The 23704-nt window shown below is 42.1% G+C and overlaps 1 protein-coding gene across 1 annotated transcript in view; it reads left to right on the forward strand.

The window, feature by feature from the left end:
- Positions 1–1161: 1161 nt before the first annotated feature.
- The window catches only part of LOC132832336 (sodium/hydrogen exchanger 3-like), a 60982-nt gene continuing 38439 nt past the window's right edge, over positions 1162–23704 (forward strand). The window contains exons 1-3 of the mRNA XM_060850259.1: positions 1162–1300; positions 3990–4150; positions 20813–20891. Coding sequence (XP_060706242.1) covers positions 1177–1300; positions 3990–4150; positions 20813–20891 — 364 coding nt within the window. The 5' untranslated portion in view covers positions 1162–1176. The remainder of the gene's footprint in view (positions 1301–3989; positions 4151–20812; positions 20892–23704) is intronic.

Below are 23704 nucleotides of genomic sequence, written 5' to 3' on the forward strand. Positions count from 1 at the left end.
CCCTCCTTTATCCTTGAGTGGACCTATCCTTTCTCTAGCTACCCCCTTGCTCCTTATATATGTATTAAATGCCTTGGGATTCTCCTTAATTCTACTTGCCAAGGACATTTCATGGTCCCTTTTAATCCTCCTAATTTCTTGTTAAAGTTCTTTTCTGCTTCCTTTAGATTCCTCAAGAGTTTTGTTTGGTTTCAGTTTCCTAAACTTTAGACATGCTTCCTTTCTCCTTTTGACTAAACTTTCAATATCTCTTGTCATTCAAAGTTCTGAAATCTTGTCATTCTTAACCTTTCACCCTCGTAGGAATGTGCTGGTCCTGAACTCTGATCAAGTGTCCTTTCAAAGATTCCCTCATGTCTGATGTGGATTTACTCTCAAAGAGTCGCTCTCAATCTAATTTCTCCAGTTCTTTCTTGCCTTGTGATTTAATTAAAGGATATAAATTTAGCATCAGTGCAGAAATATTAAAAAATTGTTCACCAAAATAAAAACAACAATTTTGGAATTTATTGTGGTATGTCACAATTGTGTATCTACTTGTACTATTATTACAAATGTAATGACTGATGGTTGTATGGTATGATCACAATGCTATGAAATCAGATCAAGTCCTAATATGGATTTCTTACTCCTGTTAATACAACCTTTACATTTTTTTGTGTTATAACAACAGGGCTTGAAGATTGTGGAAGTTCCAATGCAATGAAACTATGTGTTTTTAATTTACATGCTTTATATAGAATATTATGTGTTGTAATAATATATAATTTAGCCGAGGTTTTCTGTTTCTGTGATTGGCATCTCGAAAACCTATTGTGCGTCAAAATAAATTAGAGAATCAGAGAGAGCGATGAATGTAGAAATGAAAACTCCATCCTTGTAGTGTTGGATAAATGCAATGATTCCATTTAATTTCATCACACAACACTAAATCTTAATTCAATCCACCTTGTAAATGCTTGTGTAATCCAAATTATTGACGTATTCTCTCCTTTAGTTTTCCATCTGTCTGGGAAAGTCACCTCGGTGGTACCAGAAAGCATTCTGCTGATAGTACTGGGCCTCATCCTGGGAGGAATTGTCTGGGCCGCCGATCACACTGCCTCCTTCACTTTAACACCAAATGTCTTCTTCTTCTACCTCCTGCCACCAATCATACTGGATGCTGGATATTTCATGCCCAACCAACAATTCTTCAGGAACATTGGATCAATTCTAATGTACGCCATCATTGGAACAGTTTGGAATACTGTAACAACTGGTCTCTCCCTCTACGGTGTCTTCCAGACTGGTATTATGGGTAAGGGCAGAGATCCAAACTGTAGTTTTTCGTCTCCAACTGAATTGAGGCCAGGGTTAAATATAGATAGCAATTGTGGCTAACTGAAGCATAAAACGGAGTTTTAGTTTTTAATCTTGTTTGTGTCTTGCCGAAAGTTCTGTACATCAGCAGGGTTCTATCAGGTGAAACTACTGTAGTTGCATCAGACTCTGGAGAGGCATTTCCTCAACATTCTGATGGCCCTGCTGTCTTTATTTCCTGTATTCTGAGCAGGAGAGCAAGGATACCTCCAAGATGAGGCACTCTCCTGGCCCCTAACCTACCTGAGCAGCATTGACCTCCCCCAGTGAGGCTGCCATGGTTCCAGAGCTGTAGGCCTTCTGTTTGGGTGCCTAGATCATATATAAAGTGGCAATATAGAAGTTTGGAATATAGGAGACCACCTCCTGGAAGATTGTGACACTTCTTTGCACTTCTTTCTAGTGCAGAATTAGACCTTCCATTTGGGCCTGACTTTGGAGAACTCAGCCTAATGTTTCAGGTCATTGATCTTTTAGGTGAACTGAAAAAAATGGTGCAAGCGATTTTAAGCAGATACAAAGGATTGGGGAGGGATGAGAGCAAGGTCACGGGGAATATGTGTGATATGGTAGAAGATAGAATAGATTAAATCATGAAAGGAATTATGGTGCACAGCAAAAGGAGTTGGTAGTGGGACAAGTTAAGAAATGAAAGATGTGTCAAGATCAGTGTAAACATGAAAGGCAGAATTATCACTAGGTTTTCTTATTTCCATTCAAGAGGGCATTGGTTTAACTTCTCAGCTGAGAGACCCAATATACATAGCACCTCTGATGAGAACAGGATATCTCAAGTTGCTTTATAATAATGGAATATGTATGGAATGTATTGTAGTATAGGAAATGCTGCAGCCAATTTAGCAATCTGACAATGATCAGATGATTTTCTTTCATAATGTTGATTATAGAATATTATATAGGCTGGGAAATTGGGAATAACTCTCCTGTGTTTCTGCCAATCATTTCCATGGGATTGCTTATGTGCACCTGAGAGGACAGACAGGGCCTTGGATTTAATGCCTCACATGAGACAAGGCACACATGGTCTGGCAGCATAGTGTTTCACCAGGACTGTACAGACAAATCCTCCATGGTTCTGTTAACAATTCTCTAAAACGAAGCCTGAAACCAGCATTACTTGACAAGACTGACATAACTGAGCCAGGGCTGACAATAGTTAAGACCCAACACCAGTTGTTGGAAATTTCAACCAAAACCAAAAATAAACTGGAATATTCAGCAGGTCAGGTGTCATGTGTGGAGACACTCAGAAAGTTGACATTTCAGCTCAGTGACTTTCATTTCAGAATACACATCCATACGTAGACTCTTGGCCCCACCCTCTCAAGCAACACCAACTCTATCTCAGAGTTGTTTTGTTCACAGTTTTATTTTTTACCTTTATCTCATCTGCTGTTTTAACAAAAGACCTCTAACTTCCTTTCCGAAGTGATGGAGTTCTGACCTGTCTTGCTCTGAACTTGCAATTCTCTCAGATCCAATTCTGACATTAATGTTGGTGTCAAACTCACTGCAAGTGTAATCCCATGTTTGTCTGGTATATTATACTCTACCATGCAAAGGCACAATGCCAACTCTCCAGAACTTCATCCTCCCTCTCTTGCAACATGACCCCACCACAGAACATCCCCCATGCCTGTCACTGATATCACCATCTCGGATATCTTCCTTCTACATCCTCTGATGTAATAGACGACCAATCCTGAACACATCCATCTCAAAATCCACATGTAAATTGACCTATTGATCAGCTTGTTCCTACTCTGCTAAGCTGGTGTTTTTGTATCTTGATTCTGATTAGATTAGATTCCCTACAGTGGAAACAGGCCCTTCGGCCCAACAAGTCCACACTGACCCTCTGAAGAGCAACCCACCCAGACCAATTCCCCTACATTCATCCCTGACTAATGCACCTAACACTACGGCGTTCACTTAATCTGCACATCTTTGGACTTGGGAGGAAACTGGAGCACCCGGAGGAAACCCACGCACACACGGGGAGAATGTGCAAACTCCACACAGACAGTTGCCTGAGGCAGGAATTGAACCTGGGTCTGTGGCACTGTGAGGCAGCAGTGCTAACCACTTTGCCACTGTGCCACCCAATTTTATTTTATCTACCTTCCTAACTACATAATGGACTTTTCCAATTTCTGACATCACTTCAGCAGTTTCCTGTTTTCAGGCACCAACTGTCTTAATGGCATAATGAATGTCATTTCCATAGTTCCTCCATGGCCTCTCTGTGTCCCTAAATGGCTTAACCTTCCAAAATCTCTGGAGGTCTCCCATTCTGTCCCTTTGCACAATTCCTGATCTCCTTCACTAAAGCTGGCCAGGTCTTCTGCTGTCCACAGTTGATTCTGGAATTCCCTCTATAGACTTTACCATCCCACTCCATACTCCGTTTATGTCAGTCTTTAGAATGTAACGTTTTGACCAACCATTTGGCCATTTCTCCGACTGTTGGTTTATGTGGCTCAGTGGCTCCAGTGAGGTGTTATGGAAAGTTTTACTGCATCAAGGTGCTATATAAATTCATATTGTTTCTTATCATAGGAGTGGCTGAGTGCTGACATTCTTTGTGGTTTCCATTTGGTTTGCAGGAAATCTTGATGCTGGCCTCCTGGAATTCCTCCTGTTCGGAAGTGTGATTGCTGCAGTTGACACAGTCGCTGTGTTGACTGTGTTTGAAGAGATTCACGTGAATGAAGCATTGTTTATCGTTGTCTTTGGAGAATCTCTGCTTAATGATGGAGTCACTGTGGTACGTTCACACTGGCATTTAACTTTCTTCATTGCCTATCCTGTTTAGTTTGGTAATGAAGGGAAGTGTTTTGATTTGTGCAAACACATTTTTCAGTTTGGATATAGATATATTGTCACAGATGTGTGAGATTAGATCAAAAGTCATTATTTAAAAATTCATTCTTGGTCACTGCTGGCAGGAATGGGATTTACTGTTCATCTTTTGAAGATGTTGGCCTTCTCTTCAAACTGTTCCAATCCCTGAGGCATTTTTTGTAACAGTTTGGTACAACTGAGTGGTCTGATACCAGGCCATATTAATTTCAGTCACATAGGTGTGGGACTGCAGTAACATATAGGCCAGATCAAGTAAGAATGACATGCTTTGTAGCCTCAGTAACCCAATGTTCCTGTTTTTAGATGTTCCAACAACCTCATGGTAGATTTTGCAGATAGAAGCAAGATAGTTTCCAGAAGTTTGTATAACTGAATTTAAGCTGATTTGAGTTTTCATTCTCTGAATTATAAGTGCAGTACCATAACTACTACATAGCCATATCTGGGAGTTAATGTGAGGAGGTAATGGCCTTATGGTATTATAGCTGGACTGTTAATCCAGAGACCCAGGTTATGTTCTGGACAGCTGGGTTCAAATCCTGCCATGGCAGATGGTGGAATTTGACTTCAATAAATATCTGGAATGAAAGAGTCTACTGATGTCCAAGTATCCATTGTCAAGAAAGACCCATCTGGTTTGCTAATGTCTTTAGGGATCTGCCATCCTTACCTGGTCTGGCCTTTGTGTGACTCCAGACCCACAGCAATGTGATCAACTCTTACTAAAGTCACAAGTCACATGCACCAGGTTATAGTCGCAAAGCCTTATTTGAAAGCAAATGTTTTCGGAGCAATGATCCTTCGTCAGACTATAACCTGGTGTCGTGTGACTTCTGATTTTGTCCAGGCCAGTCCAACAACGGCACCTCCACATCCTACCCTCTGGGCAATGAAGGATGGGCAATAAATCTTGGCCTAGTCAGCAATGCGCTTACCCCATGAACAGATTTTCTCATGTCTTAAAATTTTCTGGTATGGTACATTTCACAAGTGGAGTCGCTTTTTCTATCAATTATAGATGTGCTTTCCTGATGAAGGGCTTATGCTCGAAATGTCAAATTCCCTATTCCTGAGATGCTGCCTAACCTGCTGTGCTTTAACCAGCAACACATTTTCAGCCTAGATGTGCTTTTCTCAATAAATTGTGTTGATGTTATGGAATAGAAAACTTCAAATTTGCGCACAGTTCCAAGGGAAATATATCAACAGCTGGTTGCTGGATAAAGATTCCTGGAACTTTACATAGACTTGCATCAAAACTACTAAGTATTGAATGCCCACCTATTGACTATCTCACGATCTCTAAGTGAGATCAATGCTAGCTTCTGTTAAATTGTGAGCAGTTTTGTGTCAGATTAATCTTTTAGCACAAATCATAATTACAAAGTCCTTTTTCGTCCAGTGATTCCTAAGCTCACTTAATTTGTCTGTTGCCACCGGAGTTAGAATGATAGTGGAGTTATTAACTGACCAAAAATTAATCACTAACAGTTAGTTTACAAAAGAAAAACTGTCTGAAGCTGACAGCTGTGGGGAATGTGGAATACAAGTTACCTATTGCTCCCAAGTGTGCTACATGAACCACATCTCCCCTCAAACTGCAGGAGTCCTGTAGAACCTATTGTCAAAAAACAGTGAAAAGAGTTGATAATCTTTCTGTGATCTTAACTAATTAGCAACAAGGGTTGCTGCATCTGAGCATATACCTGGAACTTTCAGCACGTGATCTCCAGCCTCCAAGTGGCCCTGCCATACATTCTTGCCACTGAGTGCCTGAGTTGTCCATTCTCACCACATACTAAATCAGCTGATATAAGGCAACAAGAAATACGAACAAAGTAGGCTAGTCATCCCAAAATTGTGTTCTGCCATTCATTAAGATCATTGTTATAGAGTCATAGAGTCATAGAGATGTACAGCATGGAAACAAACCCTTCGGTCCAACTCGTCCACACCGACCGGATATCCTAAATTAATCTAGTCCGATTTGCCAGCACTTGGCCCATATCCTTTAAACCCTTCCTATTCATATACCCATCCAGATGCCATTTAAATGTTGTAATTGTACCAACTTCTATTACTTCCTCAGGCAGCTCTTTCCATACACTCTGCAAAAAGTTGAAAACGTTGACCCTTAAATCCCTTTTATATATTACCCCTCTCACCTTAAAATTATGCTCTCTAGTTTTGAATTCCCCTCCCCTAGGAAAAAGACTTCGGCTATTTACTCTATCCGTGCCCGTCATGATTTTATAAACTTCTATAATGTCGCTCCTCAGCCTCCGATTCTCGGGAAAATAGCCCCAGTCTATTCAGCCCCTTCTTATTGCTCTGACCCTCTAACCCTGGAAACATCCTTATAAATGTTTTCTAAATGCTTTTAGGTTTCACAACATTCTTCCTTAGCAGAGAGACCAGAATTGAATGCAGTATTACAAAAGTGACCTAACCAATGTCCTGTACAGTCACAACATGACCTCCCAATTCCTATACTCATGACACTGATCAATAAATGGTGTAGATTTGCTCGCTGAGCTGTAGGTTTGATATCCAGATGTTTCATTACCTGGCTAGGTAACATTGTCAGTGGCGAACTCCAAGTGAAGCGAAGCTGTTGTCTCCTGCTTTCTATTTATATCTTTCTCCTGGATGCGATTCCTGAGGTTTGTGGTGATGTCATTTCCTGTTCATTTTCTGAGGGGTTGATAGATGACAACTAGATCTGTGCGTTTGCTTATGGCGTTGTGGTTGGAGTGCCAGGCCTCTAGGAATTCTCTGGCATGTCTTTGCTTAGCCTGTCCCAGGATAGATGTGTTGTCCCAGTCGAAATGGTGGGTTTTTTTTCATCCGTGTGTAGGGCTACGAGGGAGAGAGGGTCGTGTCTTTTTGTGGCTAGCTGGTGTTCATATATCCTGGTGGCTAACTTTCTTCCTGTTTGTCCTATGTAGTGTATGTGGCAGTTCTTGCATGGAATTTTGTAGATGACGTTGGTTTTGTCCATGGGTTGTACTGAGTCTTTTAAGTTTGTTAGTATTTGTTTGAGTGTGTTGGTGGGTTGTGTGCTATTAGGATTCTGAGGGGTCTTAGTAGTCTGGCAGTCATTTCTGAAACTTCTTTGATGTATGGTAAGGTGGTTAAGGTTTCTGGCTGTGTTTTGTCTGATGTTGTGGTTTGTTCTTGAGGAATCTGCGCACTATTATTTGAGTATCTGTTCTTCTTGAATACGTTGTATAGGTGGTTCTCCTCTGTTTTCCGAAGTTCGTCTGTACTGCAGTGTGTGGTGGCTTGTGGGAATAATGTTCTGATACAGCTTTGTTTGTGTGTGTTGGGATGGTTGCTGGTGTAGTTAAGTATTTGGTCAGTGTTTATCGGTTTTCTGTATACGCAGGTTTGTCGGTTCTCCGTTTTCCTTTCTTTTGACTGTGACGTCCAGGAATGCGAGTTTGTTGTCGGTTTCTTCCTCCTTGGTGAACTAAAGAGGAAGAAACCGACAACAAACTCACATTTCTGGATGTCACAGTTGAAAGAAAGGATGACGGAGAACTACAAACCTGTGTACACAGAAAACCGATAAACACTGACCAAATACTTAACTACACCAGCAACCATCCCAACACACACAAACAAAGCTGTATCAGAACACTATTCCAACAAGCCACCACACACTGCAACACAGTTGAACTTCGGAAAATAGAGGAGAACTACCTATACAACGTATTCAAGAAGAACAGATACTCAAATAATACAGTGCGCAGATTCCTCAAGAACAAACCATGACAAGCAGACCAAACACAGCCAGAAACCTTAACCACCTTACCACACATCAAAGAAGTTTCAGAAATGACAGCCAGACTACTAAGACCCCTCAGAATCCTAGTAGCACACAAACCCACGAACACTCTCAAACAAACAAACTTAAAAGACTCAGTACAACCCATGGACAAAACCAACGTCATCTACAAAATTCCATGCAAGGACTGCCACAAACACTACGTAGGACAAACAGGAAGAAAGTTAGCCACCAGGATATATGAACACCAGCTAGCCACAAAAAGACACGACCCTCTCTCCCTCATGGCCCTACACACTGATGAAAAAACTATCATTTCGACTGGGACAATACATCTATCCTGGGACAGGCTAAGCAAAGACATGCCAGAGAATTCCTAGAGGCCTGGCACTCCAACTACAATGCCACAAACAAATACATAGATCTAGGTGCCACCTATCAGCCCCTCAGAAAACGAACAGGAAATGACATCACCTCAAACCCCAGGAACCCCATCAAGATGAAAGATATAAATAGAAAGCAGGAGACAACAGCTTCGCTTCACTTGGAGGTTGCCACTGATGATGTTACCGAGCCAGGTAATGAAATATCTGGATATCAAACCTACAGCTCAGTGAGCAAACCTACACCCTAAACCTCAACCTGAGCTACAAACCTTCACAAACTGATCAATAAAGACAAGCATACCAGATGTCTTTTCCATTATCCTATCTTGATACAACATTCCTTACATCCACTTTCCTGCCTTTTCTCTGTAACCCTTGATTGCCCTACTGATCAAAAATCTCTCTTAATCAGCCTTAAGTATATATGACTCTGCTCACACAGGAGGCTGGAAGAACATAGCAAGCCAGGCAGCTTCAGGAGCTCGAGAAGTCAACGTTTCAGGTGTAACTCTTCCTCACCTGAAATGTTGACCTCTCCGCCTCCTGATGCTGACTGATTTGCTGTGTTTTTCCAGCCTCCTGCTTGTCTACCTTGGATTCCAGCATCTGCAGTTTGTTTGTCTCACACAGGTCCCTGCGGCAAGGAGTTGCAAAGGCACTCAACACTCTGAGAGAAAAAATACTTGACTCTTAAATGTCTGTCATATGGCCTCTTTTTGTTTACTGCCAACATTTTTATGACTAACAGCTAAAGGTGTTCAAATAACATTGGGTGGGGAGAAACATACAATTTTAGTTGACACCACCTATGTTTCTTCCCCTTGGGTTTACCGAGAGTCTGGACCTTTAATTCTTGAACACTTCAGGCTGATCTTACAGGCCTTTGCAGTGCCAGCACAAAATTGACTTAACATTTGTTTTACTTACACCACTACATTCTGAATATTATAGACCAGCTAATTCATCTTTACTGACAACATTCAGGACTTGGAAAACTAAAAATAGCATTGTTTGCAATCTATGGGGAGCACACAAATCAGCACAGACATACGAGGTGGTGCAAAAGTAGTAATTTATCTCAGGAATTTGGTTACCATGGTATCAGAATGGGTTCCAGTAAGTTGTGGAAATGAGCTGGCCAACCAATGAGGGATTTAGTATGATATTGTATTTACACATTGCCATGTTCCCAGTTCAAATATACAAACTGAAGTGATTTCAATAACCTCTCAGTCGTGGTGAGACACATAATATTTGTACTTAATTATTAAACCAGACTTTCAGAAGAATTGGGTGGAATATAGTTTACAACATAATGGATATTTGTGTAGAAATCCTTCTTCTACACTTGACAGTGGTGTAGTGTTTAATGAGCTCAAATTTAATAGATGTCATTGTTAAGTGAATGAAATTCCTCTTTAAAATTACGTATTGGTGTAACAAATTGCTTGTGCCGGAGGAAGAATGGGTTATGGTGGAAGCTGGTACGGTCTGAGCAACAAAAGGCATACTGAGGTAGTATTGGACAAGATTGGAGAGGTCTGTCTACATGTTCAGAGCATCTCACTGCATCCTTTATAATTTTGCTGAGCAGCGAGGTGAGCTTTTCACTAGGCAGCAGTGAAATAAATCAACAGAGGCAGGTATCCTGTCCCCAAGTCTCCCTTTATTTACAGTGTTTGATTTTAGTACTGCCTTATTCAGAGCCAGATACCAGAGTGTCAGCATCTCTGACTCCCACCCTTTTCATTTTTAACCAAGGCTCCCTAATTGGGCCAGATTAACAGCTCAATCAGGAAACTCATATTCCATAAGGTCCGGCTGTCGGACCTCATTAAAATCACCACAAACAGCAAGTTGCCACTTAAGGAGATGTTAAACATCTATTAATACCACAAGTTGTTAAATGCACCAATTGTTGATGCACAAGTTGCATCATTGAATATTCAGCTTTCTACCTTACCGGACAAGCCAGATATCAAGAAATCTTGACAGGCGAATCAGAGTGGGTATCTGGGGAATTCAGCTTGCCACTGACTATGTTGAGCTTCCAGGTTGCTCAATGAATAATACCTCAGGGCACTGATACAGAGGACAATGCACCCCTCAAAGGACATTGGCATCTGACATTTGCCAACTCTCCCATGACTGTCATGGCACATCTTTGATCCACTTGCAGGCTACTAAGGAAGCACAGAATTATATTGTTGGGTACCACTGGCAACTGGCAGTGAAAGGCTGCAGCAGGGACACTTTGCAAGCGCAGGCATGCATCAGCTTGCAGATTGGACCAGGTTGCATCTCCCGTTCCCTTGTTTTGCCTTGCCATGCTATGCCCTGTCGGTTAGCACATTGGTATTGGAGTTTCTGATTGAACCAAACTGCTGGTGCACTGCCTTTATTGCCATGCTCTTTTGCACAGATACACAGAAAGCTTGCTTATCATACTTATCTTTCAGGATCTGAGCTGGGCGTTTGAAATCAGACAGAGGTCTGGAGTGAATACAGACCTGGGTGCGCATCTGTCAATCATTTAATGTGGTGAGGGCAGTGCAGGAGAGAGAGAGAGAACATGCACAGTTACTGCCTTCGCTGTTCTTGAATTCACATGTCGCTGAACATGGGAGTGCATCTGGGAAAATTAACAAACGGTGAATTTCACAACTAATCTTGGAGGAACTGGTTTGGGTGAAGTTCACAACACAGGATCAGATAAGTTAATTGTTGTTTTAAGTCTGTCCAAGAGAAAGGCTGTATTAGTGAGTACAGTGGGTTCTTTCTTGATTATATGATTTTGGAGATAAGTCTCTTATTTTGTAGAGGAATAAGGTGGTGCAGTGTTTTGTAGAGGAATAAGGTGGTGTTATTTTCTGGGTCTGTAGATTGTGAAGGAGCAAAAATGGCCTTTGCAGTGATATGTACTTCTTGTCAGATGTGGGAGTTTAAAGAGAATTTAAGGGTTTCTGCGGATTATATCTGCCATAAATGCTGTTGGATGCGAATCTTATCAGATCTAGTGGATCGGTTGGAGAGACAGATAGAAGCAATGAAGAATTTGCAACAGCAACAGTATGTGATGGATGGCAGTTATAGGAAGGGGGGAAAGTCTCAGATACAGTCACATAGATGGGTTAACTCCAAGAAGGATAAGAGAAGTAGGCATCTAGGGCAGGAGTCTTTTCTGGATACACCCATTTCAAACAGGTATGCTGTTTTGGAAAATGTAAGGGTGATGGATTCTCAGGGGAACGTAGCACGAACAGCCAAGTTTCTGGTATTGAGACTGGCTCTAATGCAATGACACGTACTTCGGCTTCCAAGAGATCAATTGTGTTAGGGGATTCTGTAGTCCAAGGTACAGACAAAGGTTTCTGTGGCCAGCAGAGAAAAAGCAGAATGGTGTGTTGTTTCCCTGGTGCCAGGATCAAGGATGTCTCAGAGAGGGTGCAGAATGTTCTCACGGGGGAGAGAGGCAAGCAAGAGGTCACTGTCCACATTGGAACCAACGATATAGGAAGGGAAAAGATTAAGATTCTGAAGGGAGATTACAGAGGGTTAGGCAGAAATTTCAAAAGGAGGTCCTCAAGGGTAGTAATAACTGGATTACTCCCAGTGCTATGAGCGAGTGAGGGCAGGAATAGGAGGATAGAGCAGATGAATGCATGGCTGAGGAGCTGGTGTATGGGAGAAGGATTCACATTTTTGAATCATTGGAATCTCTTTTGGGGTAGAAGCGACCTGTACATGAAGGACGGATTGCACCTAAAGTGAAAGGGGACTAATATACTGGCAGGGAAATTTACTAGAAATGCTTGGGAGGATTTAAATTAGTAAGGTGGGGGTGGGGGAGTGGGTGGGACCCAGGGAGATAGTGAGGAAAGAAATCAATCTGAGACTGGTACAGCTGAGAACAGACGTGAGTCAAACAGTCAGGGCAGGCAGGGAAAATGTAGGACTAATAAATTAAACTGCATTTATTTCAATGCAAGGGGCCTAACAGGGAAGGCAGATGAACTCAGAGCATGGTTAGAAACATGGGACTGGGATATCACAGCAATTACAGAAACATGGCTCAGGGATGGGCAGGACTGGCAACTGGATGTGCCAGGATACAAATGCTACAGGAAGGATAGAAAGGAAGGCAAGAGAGGAGGGGGAGTGGCATTTTTGATAAGGGATAGCATTACAGCTGTGCTAAGGGAGGATATTCCTGGAAATACATCCAGGGAAGTTATTTGGGTGGAACTGAGAAATAAGAAAGGGATGATCACCTTATTGGGATTGTATTATATATCCCCTAACAGTCAAACGGAAATTGAGAAAGAAACTTGTGGGATAATCTCAGCTGTCTGTAAGAATGATAGGGTGGTTATGGTAGGGGATTTTAACTTTCCAAACATTGACTGGGACTGCCATAGTGTTAAGGGTTTAGATGGAGAGGAATTTCTTAAGTGCGTACAAGACAATTTTCTGATTCAGTGTGTGGATGTAATCTACTAGAGAAGGTGCAAAACTTGACCTACTCTTGGGAAATAAGGCAGGGCAGATGACTGAGGTGTCAGTGGAGGAGCACTTTGGGGCCAGCGACCATAATTCTATTTGTTTTAAAATCGTGAATAGACCAGATCTAAAAGTTGAAGTTCTAAATTGGAGAAAGGCCAATTTTGATGGTATTAGGCAAGAACTTTCAAAAGCTGATTGCAGGCAGATGTTCGCAGGTAAAGGAACGGCTAGAAAATGGGAAGTCTTCAGAAATGAGATAACAAGTATCCAGAGAAAGTATATTCCTGTCAGGGTGAAAGGGAAGGCTGGTAGGTATAGGGAATGCTGGATGACTAAAGAAATTGAGGATTTGGTAAAGAAAAAGAAGGAAGCATATGTCAGGTATAGACAGGATAGATCAAGTGAGTCCTTCGAAGAGTATAAAGGAAGTAGGAGTATACTTAAGAGGGAAATCAGGAGGGCAAAAAGGGGACATGAGATAGCATTGGCAAATAGAATTAAGGAGAATGCAAAGGGTTTTTAAAAATATGTTAAGGACAAAAGGGTAACTAGGGAGAGAATAGGGGCCCTCAAAGATCAGCAAGGCGGTCTTTGAAATGTTAAATGAATATTTTGCATCAGTATTTACTGTGGAAAAGGATATGGAAGATTTAGACTGTAGGGAAATAGATGATGACATCTTGCAAAATGTCCAGATTACAGAGGAGTAAGTGCTGGATGTCTTGAAATGGTTAAAGGTGGATAAATGCCCAGGACCTGATCAGGTGTACCCTAGAACTCTGTGGGAAGCTAGAGAAGTAATTGCTGGGTCTCTTGCTGAGATATTTGTATCATCGATACTCACAGGTGTGCTGCTGGAAGACTGGAGATTGGAAAACGTGATGCCACTGTTTAAGAAGGGCAGTAAAGACGAGCCACGGAATTATAGACCGCTGAGCCTGACCTCGGTGGTGGGCATGTTGTTGGAGGGAATCCTGCGGGACAGGGTGTACATGTATTTGGAAAGGCAAGGATTGATTAGGGATAGTCAAACATGGCTTTGTGCTTGGGAAATCATGTCTCATAAACTTGATTGAGTGTTTTGAAGAAGTAACGAAGAGGATTGATGAGGGCAGAGCAGTAGATGTGATCTATATGGTCTTCATTAAGGTGTTCGACAAGGTTCCCCATTGGAGACTGATTAGCAAGGTTAGATCTCATGGAATAAAGGGAGAATTAGCCATTTGGATACAGAACTGGCTCAAAGGTAGCTCAAAGGTGGTGGTGGAGGGTTGTTTTTCAGACTGGAGGCCTGTGACCAGTGGAGTGCCACAAGGATCAGTGCTGGGTCAACTACTTTTCATCATTTACATAAATGATTTGGATGTGAGCATAAGAGGTACAGTTAGTAAGTTTGCAGATGACACCAAAATTGGAGGTGTAGTGGACAGTGAAGAAGGTTACCTCAGATTACAACGGGATCTGGACCAGATGGGCCAATGGGCTGAGAAGTGGCAGATGGAGTTTAATACAGATAAATGCAAGGTGCTGCATTTTGGGAAAGCAAATCTTAGCAGGACTTATACACTTAATGGTAAGGTCGTAAGGAATGTTGCTGAACAAAGAGACCTTGGAGTGCAGGTTCATAGCTCCTTGAAAGTGGAGTCGCAGGTAGATAGGATAGTGAAGAAGGTGCTTGGTGTGCTTTCCTTTATTGGTTAGAGTATTGAGTACAGGAGTTGGTAGGTCATGTTGCATCTGTACAGGACATTGGTTAGGCCACTGTTGGAATATTGTGTGCAATTCTGGTCTCCTTCCTATCAAAAAGATGTTGTGAAACTTGAAAGGGCTCAGAAAAGATTTGCAAGGATGTTGCCAGGGTTGGAGGATCTGAGCTATGGGGAGAGGCTGAACAGGCTGGGGCTGTTTTCCCTGGAGCATCGGAGGCTGAGGGGTGACCTTATAGAGGTTTACAAAATTATGAGGGGCATTGATAGGATAAATAGACAAAGTCTTTTTCCTGGGGTCTGGGAGTCCAGAACTAGAGGGCACAGGTTTAAGGTGAGAGGGGAAAGATATAAAAGAGACCTAACGGGCAACTTTTTCACGCAGAGGGTGGTGCATGTATAGAATGAGCTGCCAGAAGATGTGGTGGAGGCTGGTACAATTGTAACATTTAAGAGGCATTTAGATGGGTATATGAATAGGAAGGGTTTGGAGGGATATGGGCCGTGTGCTGGCAGGTGGGACTAGATTGGGTTGGGATATCTGGTCGGCATGGACAGGTTGGACATGCTGTACATCTCTATGACTCTATGACTCTAAGGAGTGTGCAGTGGGCCTTGCAGGGGCAACTGTTGGGGGAGCAAAAGGGGTTTAGGGGATCAAGGCAGAGGGCAAGGAGGTAGGCTGCAGAAGTGGGAACAAGGACAGTGATGGGGAATCTCAAAATGTATAGAGGAGGTGGGTATGTTGAACAGCATCTGAAGATATGGCTTCTGGAGGGGTGTTGGGTGTATTGGGGCTACATGATGACCATCACAGCTTCCCGAGGAAATCATAGATGCTGGGCAACATTATGATATAATGTTGGAGCTCAAGGGTCAGTAAGAACAGTTGGAGGTAAAGGTTGATGTGGTGGGTGTCCATATGAGGGATGAGTGGTAGTGGCCTGTCTGGCTAATGTAAGGTAAAAAGGGACATGGAGGTTCTCTTGAGGGTAGTTGGCAATTCGACAAAGCCTGATGTTGACAGTTGGCTCCAGGAGCTATGTTCCCTGCCTTTGCTTGCCATTCTGTACACACATAATCCAAATGGAAAACGGCTGGGACTTCTCCCATCATGGGTGGAGTCAATGTCAGTTTAACGGGTGAAAGCACAGGATCCACAACCACTGGATATTAGGGCATTGGAGGATCAAATATATGCAGTATCCTTTTGCAACTCCAGCTATATTTTGTTTGCAAATGTTTCCTCTTACATAGACAATGCATGCAGAGCAATGGCTATTATGCATTGAATGTTGGTCAAAGGCAAATTGCGCCATGCCTTTGTGCTTGAAAACCTAACACTGGGATCTCAGACATTAATGCCAACAACATAAAAGGATGGAAAAGCCGAGTGGAACTTCCAAGGGTGCTGTGGGTTGCACCATGTAAGCATGACAATGGATGGACTTGAATTAAGGCAATGGAAGCTGGATAGCTTAAGTAGGGTCTAGGATAGGAAAGTGGTCTCATTACAGCAGGCACTCTTTTTTTGATGTAATGTGCTGGTCACTCAGCCAGATTGACACTTTTTCCAAGTTGGTGCACATGCTGTGACCAGGTAGTACTGGTGGTAAGACTGCATAACAGTGCAGTTCCATTGGCTTGGAGCAGTCTGGGGAGGCCCTCTCCAGTATAGTTTGGACAAGAGTGTGCTATCTGCTCTGAACAACTGGAGCAAACAAAGTAATTATGTGATGGATTCAGAGGAATTGCGGGGATTGGAGGCAGTTATCAGAGGAGAAGGAGGAGGACATTGATCTGGAGGAAGTTCTCCTTGTGGATGACAGAGCTCAGCTGCAACTGGGTGTTACAGGGCAGACAGGACCTGACTGATGCTTGGTTCGAGTAGATGGAAGCTGAGTTCAGAGGGCCATCATAGACTGCGAAGGGCATGATCCCAGTACTTGGTTTGCATTGTGAGGGTGAGTGTAGTTCAGTATTCTTTCCTCTTTTGCTGCCTGTCAATAAAAAAACCAATGTTTGGGCTTATCCAGATGTGATGTTCCCCTGATGCACTATGAGTGGACATTGAAGAAACAATGGTGGTAGCTTTTAGAAACAGTGTTTGGGAGGGATGTAGTGAAGGACAGGGCAAGTGCGTGGCCTGGTGGTAAAATGGTGATGAGGCTGAGAAAATGGGGTTTCATGTCTGAGTGAGCAGCAGCCGTGCTGGCTAAGTGCTGTTTGTACACAGCATGGTCCTGTGGCTGCTGTGTCATTAAACTGTAGTGAGGCACAATGGTGGATTACCGGTGCCTGCCTGGGTACAGTGTCCTTTCAAAGATGGCGCAAGCTGCTGGTCATTTAGTGGATGTAGAGTGAGTGATGAGATGTCCCTGGAACAAAGGGTCTTAAGATGGGTGTAGAATTGGACACCATGGTGGTGGGGGTAGATAGTTAATGATGAGAGTTTGGCAAGATACTGTGAGAAATAACATTGGGCTTCACGAGACAAAAAAAAACTCGTCCTAACTCACACTTAGCCTAAAATGAGTAAGATTTTGCCCAGTGTTTCTAACAATCGGATTTCAGGGTCCTCTGACCCACTGCTAGCATACACACTGAATAAAGAACTCTCATTCCCATTGTATCATTCACTAACTCTGGACGTCTCAAAATGCTACATGGTTAAGCACTCTTGATGTGTAGCTACTGTTGTAGGGTCGTGAGTCAGTTAATTTGAACACAGCATTGAAGTAAACAAACTGTTGTGGTTCTGTTCGCCGAGCTGGAAGTTTTTGCTGCAAACGTTTCGTTCCCTGGCTAGGGAACATCATCAGTGCTATTGGAGCCTCCTGTGAAGCGCTGCTTTGATGTTTCTTCCGGTATTTATAGTGGTTTGTTCTTGCCAGAATTCCTGAAGAAGGGCTTATGCCCGAAACGTCGATTCTCCTGCTCCTTGGATGCTGCCTGACTGCTGCGCTTTTCCAGCAACACATTTTTTAGCTCTGATCTCCAGCATTTGCAGTCCTCACTTTCTCCATAATTTGTCCAGTCAAACATGATTGATTGAAATATGTAAGATTGGCTCCCCCTATTGGTTTATAGACAAAGCACGAGTACAATAATTTTTAAGTGCAGCAAAAGCTTTTCTTAGCTTATATATTGACAAATACATTTGCTCGGTACATTTTTTATACTTACACAAATTTGGATACACCCTTTATTGATCAACCCAACCTCGAAAATTATTCAGATTAGAAGAGATGGCTTGGATTTATTATCATATTCTAAAATTCTTCCAAATCTTCAATTACTTTTGTAACATGGGCCCCCTGTTGTGTAGGTAAATACAGCAGCCAATTAGTGCACATCAAAATCCCAATTAACCTTCTATTTTTATAGCACTTTTCAGGGCAGCAAAGGATTCCAAAGTCCTTCACAGCCAATGAACTACTTTTGAAGTGTTTCTATGGTAGAATATAAGAAACATATAAAGTAGAAAAAATGTTAATGGCTGAGACTGTTTACCAGGATGAAGTTTTAATTTGCTATTTCTTTACAGAGCCATCTGGTCAATTGTGTCCCTCTGATCTAATGAAATTGGCAGAAGGATCTGAGTTTTAACATTCATCCAGACAGTAATACATCTGACAATGCAGTACTCCTGTAGTAATGCCATGAAATGCCTAGATAAAGCACTTCAACTCATTTAAGCTGAACTTGGGCTTTATTCGACTGATGACTGCATCTTTTTAATGGAAACTATTGGCTCTATAGCCACTGCATAGTAATAACATGGATAACCTGTAGTTGATTTGATTTGAATTACTTATCATCATTTGTATATGTTACAAATACAGTGAAAAGTGTTGTTTCATGTCACCAATCTCCAGCTCCATCTTAAAACACAAAGAATAAACTAAAAGACAGAACATAAAGCCAAAAAAAATAGGGTTAATCTTATCTTAATAAAGTTGGGTGGTCTTTGGAACAGCTCTTGATTCTAGCTCAGCCATGTGTCTAGATCTGGGCTCCTCCACCCTGGTGCTTCAAGTCCACGCTGCTAAACCAATGACACTGCTGCAACAATCTGCCTACCACACAATTGAGCAATGTCACATACACATTTCTGTGTTAGTTCAATGTCAAGTACCGAGGCTCTACATCCCAACAACTGGCTGACTGTGACATGTTCCTTCTATTGTTCATAGTAGCCGGACTACAACTTATGCTCAACCGACCAGTGTTTGGAAAACTTAAAACATTGGGTCTATTGTTAGATGTCATTTTGCAATTTGGCAACACCTGCTGAACAACCCTGAATGTGCTAAAAATACAGAAACAACCAATTTAAGATAATCCGTTAAACTCATAATATGGCTTATTTATGCTCAATAGAAGTGATATAGATTTGCATGCACAAATCAGTTCTCTGCAAACAAAAGGAATATGTTCAAGCCTTGTTTATTTTCTGACTTAGCTTGAATCTTTGAGCGTTTAGTTCCCACATTGCTTACTCTGTGAGAATACCTTGGCCAATCAATGACTTAGCAACCAGGCAGCACCTTTTCTCTGGACTTATAAATTATTATGATCATTTGAAATATGGTATTTTTACATTTGTCCTGATGAATTTAAGACTAAAAGCTTTGATAATATGTTTTTCATCAGTACTCAAGTAGCTGAAAGTGAGGACTGTAGATGATGGAGCTCAGAGTCTAGCTTAGAGTGGTGCTGGAGTCTAGATTGGAGTGCTGCCTGACCTGCTGTGCTTTTCCAGCACCACTCTAATCTAGACTCTGTGCTCCCAAGTGACTGTTTGATTATTTAAGGTGTTGTGAAATCCATTACTGGAAATTAAGATGTATAAATTAAGGGGCTTTTCATCTCAGCACAGGAGGTTTCTATAAAATAAAGACAGAAAATATTAGAAATACTCAACAAATCTGACAACATCTACAAAGAAGAAATCAGAGTTAGCCTTTCAAGTTGGTGAGCTTTCATTATAACTGTTCTGATGAAAAGTAATTGATTTGGATTTTGCTGACCGTTGGGATTCTCCCTGTTGTGGTCCCACCTTCAGCCATTTTATCAACAGCAGAATCAGATGCAGAGAGGCTGCCTACCTCATGGGGGGGGGGGGGGAGGCAGGCAGCTGATTTATATGATTAAAGGACAAAGAAGGGGTCATTTTATGCTGCCTTTGGCTCTTTCCTGCTGGTAGGGTCATGTTTGCCATGTGGAGAAACTGCTAGCCAAATGGAGGTGGCCTCTCTGCCAGCAGTCCAGTAGAGAAGGCTCCGTGGTAACAAATGGTTTCCCATTTTCGACTGAGATGAGCAGACTTTTTTTAAACCCCTTACAGGGTTGTAAGTCTTAGGAATTCCCTTCCCCAGAATGTGGTGAAGTGGAAGGAAGACTTTAAAGTTGGAAGTAGGTTCTTAATTAAGAATCTAAGGGTAGGAGGAATGGGTGGAAAAGTGGAATTGAAGCCACAGTCAGATCAATTAGTCTCCATAGCGAGACTACAGGGCTGTCCCTCTCACCAGACAGAGATGATTGCTGGCAGTTTAAACTGAAAGTCACAACCTCAGGCAAGTGGAGAGGTTGGGAAGGAGAGTCCTTCCTCGTGACCTCAGCTGTGTAGGAATTGGTTCCACATTGTTGGCATCACTCTGCATCACAAACCAAACTAACCAAGCTAACTGAGCTAACCATAGCCCTTGGCTTTGTGAATTTCTTAATGTACTTAAACCTAGGACTGGAAGGTTTCACATCTCCTGTGTTCTTTACAATGATTACCCCTCCCAGTGGTGTTGGTGAGGTGCCAGGATTTCTGGCCCTGTTGCTGGGGAGCATCAGGAGCGTACACGTCATTCTTATTTGGAGAGTGGATCAACAGCATGCCAATTTGGGGACAGTCTGTGGTTAGGTTGCTGAGCAGGTTTTGCAGCTGGCATGCACTGGCTCAAGGCTAACTGGTATTAGGGCACTGATATCCATCATAAAAATTCAGCTTGTTAGCTCTGAGTCTCTGCACAGATACTCCCAGTGCTACTGAGTACTTCAAGTCTTTTCTGTTTTTATTTAGGATTTCTAGCATCTGCAGTATTTCAATTTGCATTAAGTTCTATAAAATGTCTTTCCTGTAACTTGAGTTGATCTCGAGTGTATTTTTTTCTCTTCCTTTTTAGGTGCTGTACAATGTCTTTAACTCATTTGTTGCAGTTGGAGCAGGGAATATTCAAGGCCTGGACTACTTCAAAGGCATAGGTACCAGGGTCCAACTGATTTGATTTATTATTGTCATATATACCGAGATACATTGAAAAGTATTGTTTTGTGTGCTAGCCAGATAAATCATACCTTACATACATACATCAGGGTGTAAAATATAGCGTTACAGCTATAGAGAAGTTGCAGAGAAAGATCAACTCTAATAGAGTCATAGAAATGTACAGCACTGAAACAGAGCATTCGGTCCAACTCATCCATGCTGACCAGATAGCCTAAATTGATCTAGTTCCATTTTTCAGTACTTGGCTGGTCCCTCTGAACCATTCATATTCATATACTCATCAGATGCCTTTTAAATGTTGTAATTGTACCAGCTTCTACCATTTCCTCTGGCAGATCATTCCATAAATGCACCAACCCCCTGAATGAAAATGTTGCCCCTTAGATCCCTTTTAAATATTTCCCCTCTCTCTCAAAACATACGCGCTCAAGTTCTGGACTCCCCCAATCCAATGAGAAGACTTTGTCTATTCACCTTATCCATGCCCCTCATGATCTTATAGATCTCCATAAGGTCACCCCTCAGCCTCCTACATTCCAGGGAAAACAGCCCCAGTTTGTTCAACCTCTCCTTATAGCTCAAACCTTCCAACCCTGGCAGCATTCTTGCAAATGTTTTCAGACCCTTTCAAGTTTCATGACATCCTTCCTATAGGATGGAGACTAGAACTGCGCACAATATTCCAAAATTGGCCAAACCAATGTCCTGTACAGCCACAGCATGATCTCCCAACTCCTGTGTTCAATGCTGTGACCAATAAAGGAAAGCATAGTAAATGCCATATTCAATATGAGAGGTCCATTCATAAGTCTGATAACAGCAGGGAAGAACCTGTTCTTTAATTTGTTGGTACGTATTTTCAAACTTTTGTACCTGTTGCCCATTGGTGGGGGTTGGAAGGGAGTATAACACAGAATTGTGGTGTTGAGGATTATTATGGGGAGGTGTTGTTGCCTTTTGGTACAGATTGCAGTCTATGGGTCAGGAAGTCGAGGATCCACTTGCAGAGGGTTTAGTTGCAGTTATGGTGTTGAAGGCAGAGCTAAAGTCAATAAACAGGAGTCTGACATAGGTATCCCTGTTTTCCAGATGTTGCAGGGATGAGTGTAGAGCCAGGGAGATGGCGTCTGCCATGGACCAGACCATAACGAGCATAAGGAAGACAAACACAATAAAACCTAACTTGTTTGCTTAATGTCCTTTAGGAGAAAGAAACCAGCCAGGCTTATCTGATTCAAATTATATGTGATTCCATTCCCACCCCAATGCATGCAAAGTTAAACAGCCCCCTGTTGTAGCCCAGCAAGCTACTATTGTTATCAATTTAACAATGAGAATAAATGCAAGCACCTCTGACAGTGCAGCATTCTCTCAGGACTGCATTGAAGAGTCATCCTGGAATGCCTGCATAAATCTCTGAAGTGGAACTTGAACTACAATCTCTTAACTCAGAGTCGAGAATGATTTCACAGCGACATTCTTAAATGTTAATACTGAGAAGATTAAAGCTGTTGCTAATTGTCCCAGTCTATGTTTCTAAGCCACTGACTCTATAGCTCTGCCTGGCAACTTTGAAGCTCATCCAACTGGCCTGTTCACAAACTGAGAGTTGTATTTGACTGCTAGATTAAATCCCAATTTCACATTTGGATCTTTAGAATCTCTTCTGGGGTAGAAGTGACGTGTATAAGAAGGATGGTTTGCACCTGAATTGGAAGGGGACTAAGATACTGGCAGGGAGATTTGCTAGAGCTGCTCAGGAGGATTTAGACCAGTAAGGTGGGGAGGAGATACTGAGGAAAGAGATCAATCTGAGACTGGTACAGTTGGGAAAAGGAGCGAGTCAAACAGACAGGGACAAAGCAGAGGACAAGGTAGGAATGATAAATTAAACTGCATTTCTTTCAATGTAAGAGTCCTAATAGGGATGGCAATTGAACATGGTTAGGAGCATGGGACTGGGATATTATAGCAATTACAGAGACGTGGCTCAGGGATAGACAGCACTGGCGCTTCATGTTCCAAATGCGATAGGAAGGATAGAAAGGGGGTCAAGTGAGGAGGGGAAGTAACATTTTTGATAAGGGATAGCATTATGGCTGTACTTAGGGAGGATATTCCTGAGAATACCTCCAGGGAAATTATTTGGGTGGAACTGAGAAATTGAAAGGGATTGTATTATAGAACCCCCCCCCCCCCCCCTCCAATAGTGAGTGGGAAATTTAGAAACAAATTTGTAAGGGGATCTCAATTATCTGTAAGAATAATAGTGTGGTTATGGTTTTTAACTGTCCAAGGGGATTTTAACTTTCCAAACATAAACTGTGACTGCCATAGTGTTAAGGATTTAGATGGAGAGGAATTTGTTAAGTGCATACAAGACAATTTTCTGATTCAGTTTGTGGATATACCTACTAGAGAAGGTGCAAAACTTGACCTACTCTTGGGAAATAAGGCAAGGCAGGTGACTGAAGTGTCAGTGGAGGAGCACTTTTGGGGCCAGCGGCCGTAATTCTATTAGTTTTAAAATAGTGATGGAAAAAGATAGACCAGATCTAAAAGTTGAAGTTCTATATTGGGGAACTCCAATTTTGATGGTTTTTGGCAAGAACTTTCAAAAGTTGGTTGGGCGCAGATGTTTGCAGGTAAAGGGATGGCTGGAAAATGAGTAGCTTTCTGAAATGAGATAATGAGAGTCCAGAGACAGAATATTTCTGTTAGGGTGAAAGGCAAGGCTGGTAGGTGTAGGGAATGCTGGATGACTGGAGAAATTGAGGTTTTGGTTAAG

Source organism: Hemiscyllium ocellatum, chromosome 34, assembly GCF_020745735.1.
Source record: "Hemiscyllium ocellatum isolate sHemOce1 chromosome 34, sHemOce1.pat.X.cur, whole genome shotgun sequence".
NCBI classification, from domain to species: Eukaryota; Metazoa; Chordata; class Chondrichthyes; order Orectolobiformes; family Hemiscylliidae; genus Hemiscyllium; species Hemiscyllium ocellatum.